We start from the raw sequence: 16,641 nt of genomic DNA, 5'->3' as shown, positions 1-16,641 counted from the left end.
GCCAAGTGCTGCTGGATCAGATCCAGCAGCAACAGATCACCATGGATCCATCTAGTCCCAAAGTGCAACCTAGGTTTTCTGGATTTACAGAGGCTGGTCCTGGATTGCCTTCACAGCACGCAGATCAGGAGCCACCTCTCTTCACCCAGTCAGGGAGGCTCAAGATATATTCTGGGTTGAGCAGTTACAGACTCCACCTAAATTCACAAACCACCTGCAGTTAAGCCAGATAAAGTCCTGGTCCACTTCAACACCACCACCACCAACAACAGCAACAACAACAACAGGTATCAGCCGACCCAGACCAACTGCTCTAGGAACTTGGCCACCACCCCTAGAGATATATAGATAGATATTTGGGGAGAAAATCATGATATCACAAGACCTTAAAAATGACCTGCGAACAACATGGTCATTGAAGGAAACAGATATAATACCAGCTGTGGTGTGGGCAACAGGGCTTATGAAGAAGAACCTGAAGAAATACCTTGAGGTAATTCCTGGCCACCCAAGTGCACATGAGGTACAGTTATCAGCAATTAAGGGAACAATCACCATCTTGAAGAGATCCCTCAGATACAATGCCAGTAATGTTTAGGATGCAACTACACTGGGTTTGGGGTCTATTGCATTCTATTAAAAAGAAATTCAAGAGAAATAAAATAAAGGCATAATTTCTGTGTAACAGAAAGGAACAATTTACTGGACTATAAGTTGGATCGATGTATTAGTCATATCTGTCAAAAAAAAAAAGAAAATGTCATGAGCAGGAAGAAACATACTGGAGTATGCACGTCCCACAATCTGTAGCCTAAATTGCATTTATTTTTTTTAAATGTGGTCCTACCGCTTCATGCACCAAGAAGCAAAACTAATTTATTCAGCAAATTTCTTTATTTACAACACAAACACTGCATTAATGAGCAGAAGCTAATGAGTTTATTAATGTTATTGTATGAGGCACAAAACATGATTAAAGTGCTTCTTGTGGTCACTGAACAGATGATCATAGCCAAGGTAAATGTTCAACATTATTAAACATTTGAGTCTTTGTGCATTATTTATAAATAAAAAAAAAAAAAAAAATCTGTACAAAATAATAGACTCATATTAGTTGACTGATTTTCCTTCAAATTTAACAGAATTTGAGTTCCAGAACACTGGAACTCAAACTTGGCTTTACCTCCTCATTTTACCCACCAGTTTTATTTTTTTCTAAAAGTAAAAAAATCAAAACGCTTGATGTCAAAACCTGAAAGTGTATTTTTGAAATAAAATCTTCTCACACATTTGAAACTGGGTGAATGTTTTTACAGCAGAGGGAAGTCACACGCAGTCAATTTAAAATCATATGCAGGGTGTCTGTGGACACCTTCAACTCAGTCAGTCAACCAGAGAGGTACAGCTGGTACGTGCAGCACCGCACAGCGACCGCTGCTGTCGTTTCCCAGCATGCTGTGAAGTGTAAATAGGTTAAGAGGTGTTAATCACAGTGGGTCGAACATTCTGGGTTTGATACTCTGCCAACATAGTGGTGAAGCTCATCCATCAGCTCGCAGACGAAGCAGGTGTCAAATACGACTGCGCTCCTGATCAGAAAACACTTTTACAACTTTCACATTTAACTTTTCTGTTATTCTAAAAGGAAAAAAATTAAAAACACCTCTTAATGATCCATGTGACCATACCGCAGAAAACGGTTTGGCTCGATGGTTTCCGTTTGTGGTTTCAAACCTTCCACAGCTTCACTTCCCCTCTGCAAGAGCCACCAGCCTCTCCATATGGCTTCAAATTTTAAAACGTCTGCTGCTGACTTCCTGCTTTAAGAATGCAAAAGTCTAAAAAAACAGCCGAGATCAAACTGAACTTCTGACTTCAGAACGTTTCATTTCAGAGAAAGTCTCACATATCTCATGATCGTGTTGGTTTAAAAAAGAGAAGATTGCCTTGCATCAGTGAGAAGTTGGATGTCTAGAAACTTCCTAGTTTTAAACTCTGATAAGACTGAAATGATGGTTCTTGGTCCAGTGAGACATCGCCATCAATTTGACCAGTTAACGCTGAGCCTCGGCTCGTGTGTCGTACATCACACTGACAAAGTGAGGAACCTTGGGGTAATTTTTGATCCTACATTGTCCTTTGACCTCCACATTAGAAATATTACGAGGACTGCTTTCTTCCACCTGCGAAATATAGCGAAGATTCATCCCATCCTGTCTATGGCTGATGCTGACACCCTGATCCATGTGTTCATCTCTTCTAGATTGGACTACTGCAATGTTCTATTTTCTGGTTTACCGCAGTCCAGCCATTATGCCTCTACAATTGATTCAAAATGCTGCAGCCAGAGTTTTGACACAAAGCAGAAAGTTCAACCACATTACACCCATTTTAACATTCCTTCACTGGCTTCCTGTCCCAGTGAGATCAGATTTTAAGGTTCTGCTACTAATCTATAAAATTGTTCATGGACTGGCACCTCCCTACCTAGCTGACCTAATTAAACCTTACGTACTGGCCCAGGCTTTGCGTTCTCAGGGTGCAGGACTACTTTGTGTCCCTAGGATGAATAAGATGTCTGCAGGTCATAGAGCTTTCTCTTATCATGCCCCTGTTCTGTGGAATGATCTCCCTGCATCAATAAAACAGTCAGATTCTGTGGAGACTTTTAAGTCCAGACTTAAGACGCACTTATTTTCCCTTTCGTATGGCTAGCATACTGGCATAGTATAGTTCTACACTTTTTACTCTTTTGATTCATTTTATTAGAAAATGGAGCGTGCTGCGGAATCAACTTTACCTAAATTCTGGGTCTTTTAGTGACGCTTGGGGCTAGTGGCTGGCAATCACCTTAGTATTTCCTGTTTTTCTTGTTGTTTAATGCTGATAAATTATACTGTATTTCTTGTCTTTCTGATGCCTGATTCTGTCCTGTGCACCAACAGCATTTCCTGTATATTTGTTTTCTGAATTGTTTTGTAATTTGTGTCTGTCGCATGGCCCAAGCAGAGGGTCACCCCTTTGAGTCTGGTCTGCTTGAGGTTTCTTCCTCAGAGGGAGTTTTATTTCTTACTACTGCTGCTCAGGGGGTTAGTAAGGTTAGACCTTACTTGTGTGAAGCGCCTTCAGGCAACTCTGTTGTGATTTGGCGCTATACAACCCCTGGCAATAATTATGGAATCACCGGCCTCGGAGGATGTTCATTCAGTTGTTTAATTTTGTAGAAAAAAAGCAGATCACAGACATGACACAAAACTAAAGTAATTTCAAATGGCAACTTTCTGGCTTTAAGAAACACTATAAGAAATCAAGAAAAAAAGATTGTGGCAGTCAGTAACGGTTACTTTTTTAGACCAAGCAGAGGAAAAAAATATGGACTCACTCAATTCTGAGGAATAAATTATGGAATCACCCTGTAAATTTTCATCCCCAAAACTAAAAGCTGCATCAAATCTGATCTGCTCGTTAGTCTGCATCTAAAAAGGAGTGATCACACCTTGGAGAGCTGTTGCACCAAGTGGACTGACATGAATCATAGCTCCAACAGGAGAGATGTCAATTGAAACAAAGGAGAGGATTATCAAACTCTTAAAAGAGGGTAAATCATCACGCAATGTTGCAAAAGATGTTGGTTGTTCACAGTCAGCTGTGTCTAAACTCTGGACCAAATACAAACAACATGGGAAGGTTGTTAAAGGCAAACATACTGGTAGACCAAGGAAGACATCAAAGCGTCAAGACAGAAAACTTAAAGCAATATGTCTCAAAAATCGAAAAATGTACAACAAAACAAATGAGGAACGAATGGGAGGAAACTGGAGTCAACATCTGTGACCGAACTGTAAGAAACCGCCTAAAGGAAATGGGATTTACATACAGAAAAGCTAAACGAAAGCCATCATTAACACCTAAACAGAAGAAAACAAGGTTACAATGGGCTAAGGAAAAGCAATCGTGGACTGTGGATGACTGGATGAAAGTCATATTCAGTGATGAATCTCGGATCTGCATTGGGCAAGGTGATGATGCTGGAACTTTTGTTTGGTGCCGTTCCAATGAGATTTATAAAGATGACTGCCTGAAGAGAACATGTAAATTTCCACAGTCATTGATGATATGGGGCTGCATGTCAGGTAAAGGCACTGGGGAGATGGCTGTCATTACATCATCAATAAATGCACAAGTTTACGTTGATATTTTGGACACTTTTCTTATCCCATCAATTGAAAGGATGTTTGGGGATGATGAAATCATTTTTCAAGATGACAATGCATCTTGCCACAGAGCAAAAACTGTAAAACATTCCTTGCAAAAAGACACATAGGGTCAATGTCATGGCCTGCAAATAGTCCGGATCTTAATCCAATTGAAAATCTTTGGTGTAAGTTGAAGAAAATGGTCCATGACAAGGCTCCAACCTGCAAAGCTGATCTGGCAACAGCAATCAGAGAAAGTTGGAGCCAGACTGATGAAGAGTACTGTTTGTCACTCATTAAGTCCATGCCTCAGAGACTGCAAGCTGTTATAAAAGCCAGAGGTGGTGCAACAAAATACTAGTGATGTGTTGGAGCGTTCTTTTGTTTTTCATGATTCCATATTTTTTTCCTCAGAATTGAGTGATTCCATATTTTTTTTCCCTCTGCTTGGTCTAAAAAAGTAACCGTTACTGACTGCCACAATTTTTTTTTCCTGATTTCTTATAGTGTTTCTTAAAGCCAGAAAGTTGTCATTTGAAATGACTTTAGTTTTGTATCATGTCTGTGATCTGCTTTTTTTCTACAAAATTAAACAACTGAATGAATGAACTTTAACTAGTAATGACTTCATGACTTTCTTTGCTAACAAAATTTTAACTATTAGAGAAAAAATTACTCATAACCATCCCAAAGACGTATCGTTATCTTTGGCTGCTTTCAGTGATGCCGGTATTTGGTTAGACTCTTTCTCTCCGATTGTTCTGTCTGAGTTATTTTCATTAGTTACTTCATCCAAACCATCAACATGTTTATTAGACCCCATTCCTACCAGGCTGCTCAAGGAAGCCCTACCATTATTTAATGCTTCGATCTTAAATATGATCAATCTATCTTTGTTAGTTGGCTATGTACCACAGGCTTTTAAGGTGGCAGTAATTAAACCATTACTTAAAAAGCCATCACTTGACCCAGCTATCTTAGCTAATTATAGGCCAATCTCCAACCTTCCTTTTCTCTCAAAAATTCTTGAAAGGGTAGTTGTAAAACAGCTAACTGATCATCTGCAGAGGAATGGTCTATTTGAAGAGTTTCAGTCAGGTTTTAGAATTCATCATAGTACAGAAACAGCATTAGTGAAGGTTACAAATGATCTTCTTATGGCCTCGGACAGTGGACTCATCTCTGTGCTTGTTCTGTTAGACCTCAGTGCTGCTTTTGATACTGTTGACCATAAAATTTTATTACAGAGATTAGAGCATGCCATAGGTACTAAAGGCACTGCGCTGCGGTGGTTTGAATCATATTTGTCTAATAGATTACAATTTGTTCATGTAAATGGGGAATCTTCTTCACAGACTAAAGTTAATTATGGAATTCCACAAGGTTCTGTGCTAGGACCAGTTTTATTCACTTTATACATGCTTCCCTTAGGCAGTATTATTAGACGGTATTGCTTAAATTTTCATTGTTACGCAGATGATACCCAGCTTTATCTATCCATGAAGCCAGAGGACACACACCAATTAGCTAAACTGCAGGATTGTCTTACAGACATAAAGACATGGATGACCTCTAATTTCCTGCTTTTAAACTCAGATAAAACTGAAGTTATTGTACTTGGCCCCACAAATCTTAGAAACATGGTGTCTAACCAGATCCTTACTCTGGATGGCATTACCCTGACCTCTAGTAATACTGTGAGAAATCTTGGAGTCATTTTTGATCAGGATATGTCATTCAAAGCGCATATTAAATATGTAGGACTGCTTTTTTGCATTTACGCAATATCTCTAAAATTAGAAAGGTCTTGTCTCAGAGTGATGCTGAAAAACTAATTCATGCATTTATTTCCTCTAGGCTGGACTATTGTAATTCATTATTATCAGGTCGTCCTAAAAGTTCCCTAAAAAGCCTTCAGTTAATTCAAAATGCTGCAGCTAGAGTACTGATGGGGACTAGAAGGAGAGAGCTTACTTATAAGGTTTTGAATAATCAGGTCCCATCTTATCTTAGGGACCTCGTAGTACCATATCACCCCAATACAGCGCTTCGCTCTCAGACTGCAGGCTTACTTGTAGTTCCTAGGGTTTGTAAGAGTAGAATGGGAGGCAGAGCCTTCAGCTTTCAGGCTCCTCTCCTGTGGAACCAGCTCCCAATTCAGATCAGGGAGACAGACACCCTCTCTACTTTTAAGATTAGGCTTAAAACTTTCCTTTTTGCTAAAGCTTATAGTTAGGGCTGGATCAGGTGACCCTGAACCATCCCTTAGTTATGCTGCTATAGACGTAGACTGCTGGGGGGTTCCCATGATGCACTGTTTCTTTCTCTTTTTGCTCTGTATGCACCACTCTGCATTTAATCATTAGTGATCGATCTCTGCTCCCCTCCACAGCATGTCTTTTTCCTGGTTCTCTCACTCAGCCCCAACCAGTCCCAGCAGAAGACTGCCCCTCCCTGAGCCTGGTTCTGCTGGAGGTTTCTTCCTGTTAAAAGGGAGTTTTTCCTTCCCACTGTAGCCAAGTGCTTGCTCACAGGGGGTCATTTTGACCGTTGGGGTTTTACATAATTATTGTATGGCCTTGCCTTACAATATAAAGCGCCTTGGGGCAACTGTTTGTTGTGATTTGGCGCTATATAAAAAAATTGATTGATTGATTGATATACAAGTATTCTGTAAAAGCTAGCAATAAACACTTCTAAAAGTGAAAATGCTGTTTTTGGAACCTAATAACACCTCAAGATACAAGATATTTCGCAGATGTTAGTGTGGTGACATCACAGGCTGGTCTAGCTAGCTGAAACCCTTTTGATTGTGTGTAAATATAACCTCTTTGTCATATATTATGTAAAAGCAAGCAAGAAATAAACACTTCTAAATCAGAAAATGCTGTTTTTATAACCTGATAACACCTCTGGAGTCATTTACAAGACAAAAAAATGATCGCTTCATTTTGGTAAAACAAAGTGTATCGTATTTTGAAATAAACCCAGGAAATTATGTAGAAATTTACTAGTACACGATACTGAAAATGAACTTGTAAACAAAAGTAAATTTCTTGGGGTTTTCATTGACGATAAATTGAGTTGGAAAATACATAAATTATGTGAAATCAAAAATGTCAAAAGCCATTGCCATTTTGTATAAAGTGCAAGACTTCCTCCCCAACACTCATTAGTTACCTTATATCATTCATTACTTGTTCTGTATATGACCTATTGTATTGAAGTTTTGGGAACCACCTACAAAACAAATACAAGTTCAATGTTTTTACTACAAAAGAAAGTCATAAGAATTATTAGTAATAAACCATATCGTGAGCCAACAAATCCACTATTTTTCTGTTTACACATTTTAAAATTTTTGGACCTGATTGATTATAGCATAATACAAATTATGTTTAAAGTAAAAAAAAAAAACTTTTAACAAAACATTTTCCAGGACCTGTTCAAAATGAGGGACTCCAGTTTTAATTTGCGAGGAACATTATTATTTAAAAAAAAAATCAAAGATCTGAACTACTGTAAAGTCCTTGTGTTTCTGTTAAAGGTGTTACTATTTGAAATTTGTGCCTGGATAACATAAAATCACTGTAACTTGGTTGGCTTTAAAAGGCGCTACAAAAATCATCTAATTACTTGTTATGATGTGATGAATTAGGTTTATCGATTTTGGTTTTGGGGGGAGGGTTGTGCATGGTGCACTGCTGTTTGCATGTTTGTGTTTTGAAATTTTAGTTCAGTGATTAATTTAGATTTTGTATTAGTTATCATGGGCATATGTATAATTTTATATACATATGTATACATGTGTATTTAATACATATGAAGAAGACAGCGCTCATATGACTGAGGGTAGTTTAGCATTGCATTATATTTAAACTTGTGAAAGAACTTTTTGCATTACAAAATAAAATTAATCATATAAAACTGCATTTAAAGAACGTACATAAAAATTCTGTTTTCAGCCACTTTAGATTATAAACCTGGTAATAGTTGGTTTTAAATGGTTATAAAACAGTTATAAATTGGTGTTAGCCATGTTTACACTGGCAGAATTCTAGATAAACCAGTTTTGACTGAACAGACCAAAGTCAGACTGGACTCTGAGCTTCTGATTCAGATGGAAAAGTACTAAAAAATGTAGTTAATTTAACTGTTGTCACCAGCTATAAATTAGTAGTACCTTGTTTACACAGACTCAGATGGCAATCTTCACGAAATGACAGACAGACAGACAGACAGACAGACAGACAGACAGACAGACAGACAGACAGACAGATAGATAGATAGATAGATAGATAGATAGATAGATAGATAGATAGATAGTATTTGTTTGTTTGTTTGTTTTGTGCCCGCCCCCCTCACCTGTGTCTGAGCTCTGAGGTGACGGAGCTGCAACTCTGGACCGACAGCAGCGTGGAGGACTTGCGCGGTCCCGGTCCCGGCAGCAGGCTGCTGCTGGACGGGGACGCAGACAGCCGCTGACTGATCCCCGTGGAGGGCGACGAGCCTCGGCGGCTCTCCAGCAGCACCTCGGCGTCCGACGGCAGGACGAGGATCGGCGGCACGTTCAGGAGTCCAGTCCGCGGCGTCGGAGAGCAGATTCCTTCGCTAGGACAAGTCCCGGGATCCGGAGCCGGCGCCCCCGATCCGGAGACGGGCCGTCCGTCCAGCGAGATGTTACTGAGGAATAAAAGTGCGGCTTGTCTCCGGCGGGAGTTGTCCCGGATCCTGCGGGGTCCGCAGGCGGCCGCCGCCGCCGCCGCCATCGTCTCCGTCCCGACGTCCGCGAGCTGAGCGCGAGACCCAAACTGTCAAATCCCTTTTACCGGGCGCCAGAGCAAGACACGCCCTCTGGTGCTCTCATTGGCTCAGACAGCACACGTCATGACGTCGAGCCACAGGGCGGAGAGGGAGGAGCCTGGTTATGTTGTGTTGTTTTTTTTCTGAAAAATATTGAATATTTTGTTTTTCGTTTTCGACTCTTTTTCTATATTATCCTGCGCCTCAAACGGTTGGACACGTCGAATGACTTATTTGTATTTTTAATAATTATTTAATGCAGAATTACAACCATGTTCATACACACTCGCTAATTTCCATTTTTGGAGACCAAAAGTAATTGGACAAACTATGAGGCTTATTTTCTATGCAAATCCTACAGGCAATTTTGTTTAAACAAGTCAGGAACACAGGTGATGAAGACACCAAGACCCCCAAGCAGCTCTGATGGCCTTACAGGCTTCTGTGCCTGTGACTGTACAGAGAAACAGCACTCCTTCTGTGCATAAAGAAGAAAAGTGAGGGAAACCACCAAGACACATTGACTATTCTCAAGGACTTACAGGCTTCTGTGCCTGTGATTGTACAGAGAAACAGCACTCCTTCTGTGCATAAAGAAGAAAAGTGAGGGAAACCACCAAGACACACTGACTATTCTCAAGGACTTACAGGCTTCTGTGCCTGTGACTGTACAGAGAAACAACACTCCTTCTGTGCATAAAGAAGAAAAGTGAGGGAAACCACCAAGACACATTGACTATTCTCAAAGACTTACAGGCTTCTGTGCGTGTGACTGCACAGAGAAACTGCACTCCTTCTGTGCATAAAGAAGAAAAGTGAGGGAAACCACCAAGACACATCGACCATTCTCAAGGGCTTACGGGCTTCTGTGCTTGTGACTGCACAGAAAAACTGCACTCCTGTGCATAAAGAAGAAAAGTGCGGGAAACCATCAAGACACATAGACCATTCTCAAAGACTTATAGGCTTCTGTGCCTGTGATTAGAGACACTGTGTTTCGACCTTGTTGGAAGCCACAGAATGCTGAGATTGGTGAAACAACAGACAGAAGTCGTATACAGTCACTCAAATCACAACCACTGAAGGTCACCATTCCTTCAGAATTTTCATGATGTCTTGGTGGCTTGACTTTTTTCTTCTTTAGCAGGATAACTCAAAAAGCAATTAACTCATTTTAATACATATTGGTGAGGAGATTGATAATGTTGTTGGAAATAAGTGATTCAGTTTTGAAGCTGATCTACCATATATTCTAGAACTGAGGTCCAGAAGAATGTTTGGCACATAGCTACATTTAACTCAAAAATCTGTGGGAGGTTGTTGATGAAATTTGGTGAGCAGATGGATAATGTCCTCAAAAATGAGGGATTTTTATTTTGAAATTGGTCCAGATCATATTTTGGATCCAGGATCCAGAAGATTTTTTAAGCCGTATGTAGCCTTGGTGGAGATCTAGGTGTCTTCCTGTCTTTGCCCCTGCACCTGGCCTGTCTGAAGACGTCTCAACGCCTGGTCAATGGTGATTCCCATCACAGAGGCTGTAGTTTCAGTGTGATTTGGGCCTACAGCACCTTTAGTTGGCCGTTTCTTATTAAACCTGTGTGGATTTTCTCTGCAGTCAGCAGCGACACAAAGTAATCCTCCCTGTCTCACACTAAACCTGTGATCCTGCACATGTGCACTGCCCTGACTCAAAATGATCACATGCTTTTTGTGGAAATCAGCACCTGAGAGAAATTCAGACGTAAGACTGGTTGATACTTTCTGCAGGAACTTTATCCTCTGTGCTGGTCACGTTACACACAGTCTGACCACTAGGGGCAGTGTGCAGCCACGGCGCAGCCTGCGGTCCAAATGCACATCTGCACACAATGTTTTGGTCAAGGTCAGAGGAAGCAGCAAAAAGGAAATGTGCATGAACTGAGGGCGAGAGGAAAACGATGACCACACGAGAACACGCAGACAATACAGAGAAAGGCCCCCAGGGGGAACTGAACCCACAACCTTATGTGTGTTTGGAAAAAATAAATTAATCAATAGATAAATGGTAAATGGACTGCATTTATATATAGCGCTTTTCCATCTGCATCAGACGCTATTACACTTGTTTCAGTGTACATTTTATTCTTGCCATTTATTCTTTAATTAGTGGAGCTTCTTTTTGTTTAGTGCCTATTTAAATAATAATAATCACAATAACAATGAGAATAATAACAATTATTATTCTTATTGTTGTTATTGTTATTTTTATTATTAATGAATGGCTGTTTTTTGGTGGTGGTGGTGTTTTTTTCTTTTTCCTATATATGTTGCAACGTGGTATACGTTGAACAGCAGATTATGTTTTTCTGTCTGTTTGTTCTTTCGTTGAGCAAAGGGTCCTTGGTTTGATCTTGGTTTGATGTGCCGAAGTCTCCTTGAGCAAGAAGCAGATACACAAATTGCTCTCAGAGCAGATCAGGTATGATAGTGAGTGAAGCTGAATGGTTTCAGGTCGTTTGGGATAAAAACATCAGGGCAGTGTGTGACCTACTCACCTGCCACTTCACCTTACTGCTACTGGGTTGGACTTATTTGACCTATAGAACTGTTTTAAGGGTCTTAACTCTTGGTGCCATTGATTCAATTAGGTGCTGAAAACATTCCTCAGAGATTTTAGTCCATGTTGACCTGAGAACATCAGTGAAATAAAGATGACAGATCGGATGGGAATCATTGATATGTGAAGTGCTATTTATTGTACATCAGTTAAAATGTATAAGAAATGAAAAAATGAAAAGGCCTTTTTATCATCTCTCTCTCTCTTTGTGTGTGTGTGTGTGTGTGTGTGTGTGTGTGTGTGTGTGTGTGTGTGTGTGTGTGTGTGTGTGTGTGTGTGTGTGTGTGTGTGTGTGTGTGTGTGTGTGTGTGTGTGTGAGATGATGATGTGATCCTAAATGTCACCACATGTATGATGTCGGAGAGTCGGAGATTACAGTGCTGTAATCCGATGATGAGGATCATCTTCATGAAGTACTGCTGTGCCCACACATACACACACACACGCTTGTGCACACACGTATACACACACACACACACACACACACACACACACACACACACACACACACACACACACACACACACACAAGTATATGATTCTGTCATACAGCTGTTGAGTGTTGGGAAGGTGTCGTAGCACGGACCCACAACAGGGGGCGCAAATGAACGGACAATGAATAAGCCAAAAAGTAACAATTTAATGTTGTGACAATACACAACTAAATACACAAAATTTGCAAAGTCAATTAACACCAGGTGACGTGTGGGCAGGCTCGAAGATAGAAGACCCCCGACGAGAGAGAAGCCGCGTCCCACACGGCTTCCACCACCAACGGTCTGAAGAACACCGGAGCCGCCAAGTCCCGAGTCCCCAGGTGGCCTCTGTCTTCGGCTGTCGACCCTGGTACTGCTGGCAGAAAGCAAAGACAAGATGAATGAGTGTGAGTCCGCACACTCAGTAATCCACAGTCTGCACACAGTTAGGAGGGAGCACCTCCACCTCCAATCACACACTCGTGCAGCTCCTGTTTAATCCACTTATCTGGTGTGGGGTGTGAGGCGAAGCCGTCGCTGTCACACCAAACGGCAATCCCACAGATAAGGAAAGCACCAGGAAAACGGCTGCAACAGAAGTTCAGATTATTACTCAACGTATGAGTCAGCAGAGAAAATTACCTCTTCGGTAGTCGATTTCTCGGCGAGGAGGTGGAGTTGCAGTCCGGCCTTTATGGTGATGATGATGATGATGAACGAGTGACAGCTGGTGCAGAGGATGAATGACAGCTGTCACTTCTTCTGGGTCTGGCGCCCTCTCGTGCTTGGAGCCCGCACTCCAAGCAGGGCACCCTCTGGTGGTGGTGGGCCAGCAATACCTCCTCTTCAGCGGCCCACATAACAGTTGAGAGTGTAAACCATCTAACATCAGCATGTCAGATCCTTATGGCAGACAGAGATTATGCATCCCGACACAACAAGATCTGTCAATATCTCCACTGGAAAGTATGCAAGGAACTGGAGATGGAAGTCAAGGAAAATGTCGGAGCACGAACCAGCACCAGTCTCATCCAATGGAAAAGTAACTGTCTTCTACTGTCTTCTACTGTAACTGTCTTCTCATCTCTGTGCTTGTCCTGTTAGACCTCAGTGCTGCTTTTGATACTGTTGACCATAAAATTTTATTACAGAGATTAGAGCATGCCATAGGTATTAAAGGCACTGCGCTGCGGTGGTTTGAATCATAGTTATCTAATAGATTACAATTTGTTCATGTAAATGGGGAGTCTTCTTCAAGGTTAATTATGGAGTTCCACAAGGTTCTGTGCTAGGACCAATTTTATTCACTTTATACATGCTTCCCTTAGGCAGTATTATTAGAAAGCATTGCTTAAATTTTCATTGTTACGCAGATGATACCCAGCTTTATCTATCCATGAAGCCAGAGGACACACACCAATTAGTTAAACTGCAGGAATGTCTTACAGACATAAAGACATCAATGACCTCTAATGTCCTGCTTTTAAATTCAGATAAAACTGAAGTTATTGTACTTGGCCCCACAAATCTTAGAAACATGGTGTCTAACCACATCCTTACTCTGGATGGGATTACCCTGACCTCTAGTAATACTGTGAGAAATCTTGGAGTCATTTTTGATCAGGATATGTCCTTCAATGCACATATTAAACAAATATGTAGGACTGCTTTGTTGCATTTACGCAATATCTCTAAACTTAGAAAGGTCTTGTCTCAGAGTGATGCTGAAAAACTAATTCATGCATTTATTTCCTCTAGGCTGGACTATTGTAATTCATTATTATCAGGTTGTCCTAAAAGTTCCCTGAAAAGCCTTCAGTTAATTCAAAATGCTGCAACTAGAGTACTGACGGGGACTAGAAGGAGAGAGCATATCTCACCCATATTGGCCTCTCTTCATTGGCTTCCTGTTAATTCTAAAATAGAATTTAAAATTCTTCTTCTTACTTATAAGGTTTTGAATAATCAGGTCCCATCTTATCTTAGGGACCTCATAGTACCATATCACCCCAATAGAGCGCTTCGCTCTCAGACTGCAGGCTTACTTGTAGTTCCTAGGGTTTTTAAGAGTAGAATGGGAGGCAGAGCCTTCAGCTTTCAGGCTCCTCTCCTGTGGAATCAGTTCGGATCAGGGAGACAGACACCCTCTCTACTTTTAAGATTAGGCTTAAAACTTTCCTTTTTGCTAAAGCTTATACACTTAACAAAAATATAAACGCAACACTTTTGGTTTTGCTCCCATTTTGTATGAGATGAACTCAAAGATCTAAAACTTTTTCCACATACACAATATCACCATTTCCCTCAAATATTGTTCACAAACCAGTCTAAATCTGTGATAGTGAGCACTTCTCCTTTGCTGAGATAATCCATCCCACCTCACAGGTGTGCCATATCAAGATGCTGATTAGACACCATGATTAGTGCACAGGTGTGCCTTAGATTGCCCACAATAAAAGGCCACTCTGAAAGGTGCAGTTTTATCACACAGCACAATGCCACAGATGTCGCAAGATTTGAAGGAGCATGCAATTGGCATGCTGACAGCAGGAATGTCAACCAGAGCTGTTGCTCGTGTATTGAATGTTCATTTCTCTACCATAAGCCGTCTCCAAAGGCGTTTCAGAGAATTTGGCAGTACATCCAACCAGCCTCACAACCGCAGACCACGTGTAACCACACCAGCCCAGGACCTCCACATCCAGCATGTTCACCTCCAAGATCGTCTGAGACCAGCCACTCGGACAGCTGCTGAAACAATCAGTTTGCATAACCAAAGAATTTCTGCACAAACTGTCAGAAACCGTCTCAGGGAAGCTCATCTGCATGCTTGTCGTCCTCATTGGGGTCTCGACCTGACTCCAGTTCATCATCGTAACCGACTTGAGTGGGCAAATGCTCACATTCGCTGGCGTTTGGCACGTTGGAGAGGTGTTCTTTTCACGGATGAATCCCGGTTGACACTGTTCAGGGCAGATGGCAGACAGCGTGTGTGGCGTCGTGTGGGTGAGCGGTTTTCTGATGTCAGTGTTATGGATCGAGTGGCCCATGGTGGTGGTGGGGTTATGGTATGGGCAGGCGTCTGTTATGGATGAAGAACACAGGTGCATTTTATTGATGGCATTTTGAATGCACAGAGACACCGTAACTAGATCCTGAGGCACATTGTTGTGCCATACATCCAAGAACATCACCTCATGTTGCAGCAGGATAATACACGGCCCCATGTTGCAAGGATCTGTACACAATTCTTGGAAGCTGAAAATGTCCCAGTTCTTGCATGGCCGGCATACTCACCGGACATGTCACCCATTGAGCATGTTTGGGATGCTCTGGACCGGCGTATACGACAGCGTGTACTAGTTCCTGCCAATATCCAGCAACTTCGCACAGCTATTGAAGAGGAGTGGACCAACATTCCACAGGCCACAACTGACAATCTGATCAACTCTATGCGAAGGAGATGTGTTGCACTGCATGAGGCAAATGGTGGTCACACCAGATACTGACTGGTATCCCCCCCCCCCCCCCAGTAAAACAAAACCTTTCAGAGTGGCCTTTTACTGTGGACAGTCTAAGGCACACCTGTGCACTAATCATGGTGTCTAATCAGCATCTTGGTATGGCACACCTGTGAGGTGGGATGGATTATCTCAGCAAAGGAGAAGTGCTCACTATCACATATTTAGACTGGTTTGTGAACAATATTTGAGGGAAATGGTGATATTGTGTATGTGGAAAAAGTTTTAGATCTTTGAGTTCATCTCATACAAAATGGGAGCAAAACCAAAAGTGTTGCGTTTATATTTTTGTTGAGTGTAATTAGGGCTGGATCAGGTGACCCTGAACCATCCCTTAGTTATGCTGCTATAGACTTAGACTGCTGGGGGGTTCCCATGATGCACTGAGTGTTTCTTTCTTTTTTTGCTCTGTATGCACAACTCTGCATTTAATCATTAGTGATTGATCTCTGCTGTCTTCCACAGCATGTCTTTTTCGTGATTCTCTCCCCTCAGCCCCAACCAGTCCCAGCAGAAGACTGCCCCTCCCTGAGCCTGGTTCTGCTGGAGGTTTCTTCCTGTTAAAAGGGAGCTTTTCCTTCCCACTGTTGCCAAGTGCTTGCTCATAGGGAGTCGTTTTGACCGTTGGGGTTTTTCTGTAATTATTGTATGGCTTTTGCCTTACAATATAAAGCGCCTTGGGGCAACTGTTGTTGTGATTTGGCGCTATATAAATAAAATTGATTTGATTTGATTCTACGACAAAGAGATCGCAGCAGGAAGACATATCGAAAGAGGTGCAATCAAACCTGATATTGTCATCTGGAACAAGCAAGAGAAAACAGCCAAAATCATCGATGTGACAGTCCCCAATGACTATGGCCTGAATCAAGCTGAAAGGGGAAAGATCACGAAGACCTGAAAAATAACCTACGAACAACATGGTCATTGAAAGACATCGATATCATCCCAGCAACCAAGCGCATGAGGTGCAGTTGTCTGCAATTAAGGGAACGATCACCATCTTGAAGAGAGGCCTCGGATACAATGCCAGCAAAATCATAAAA

The 16,641-nt window shown here is 41.5% G+C and overlaps 1 protein-coding gene across 2 annotated transcripts in view; it reads right to left on the bottom strand.

The window, feature by feature from the left end:
• The window catches only part of cables2b (Cdk5 and Abl enzyme substrate 2b), an 84,136-nt gene extending 75,123 nt beyond the window's left edge, over positions 1-9,013 (bottom strand). The window contains exon 1 of one of the 2 annotated variants that reach the window (XM_034171806.1): positions 8,562-9,013. In XM_034171806.1, coding sequence (XP_034027697.1) covers positions 8,562-8,965 — 404 coding nt within the window. In that variant the 5' untranslated portion in view covers positions 8,966-9,013. The remainder of the gene's footprint in view (positions 1-8,561) is intronic. The other variant, XM_034171807.1, reaches the window with a different exon arrangement.
• Between the last annotated feature and the right edge of the window lie 7,628 nt (positions 9,014-16,641).

Source organism: Thalassophryne amazonica, chromosome 6 (assembly GCF_902500255.1).
Source record: "Thalassophryne amazonica chromosome 6, fThaAma1.1, whole genome shotgun sequence".
Taxonomy (NCBI): domain Eukaryota; kingdom Metazoa; phylum Chordata; class Actinopteri; order Batrachoidiformes; family Batrachoididae; genus Thalassophryne; species Thalassophryne amazonica.
This window is presented reverse-complemented; position numbering and strand designations above follow the sequence as displayed.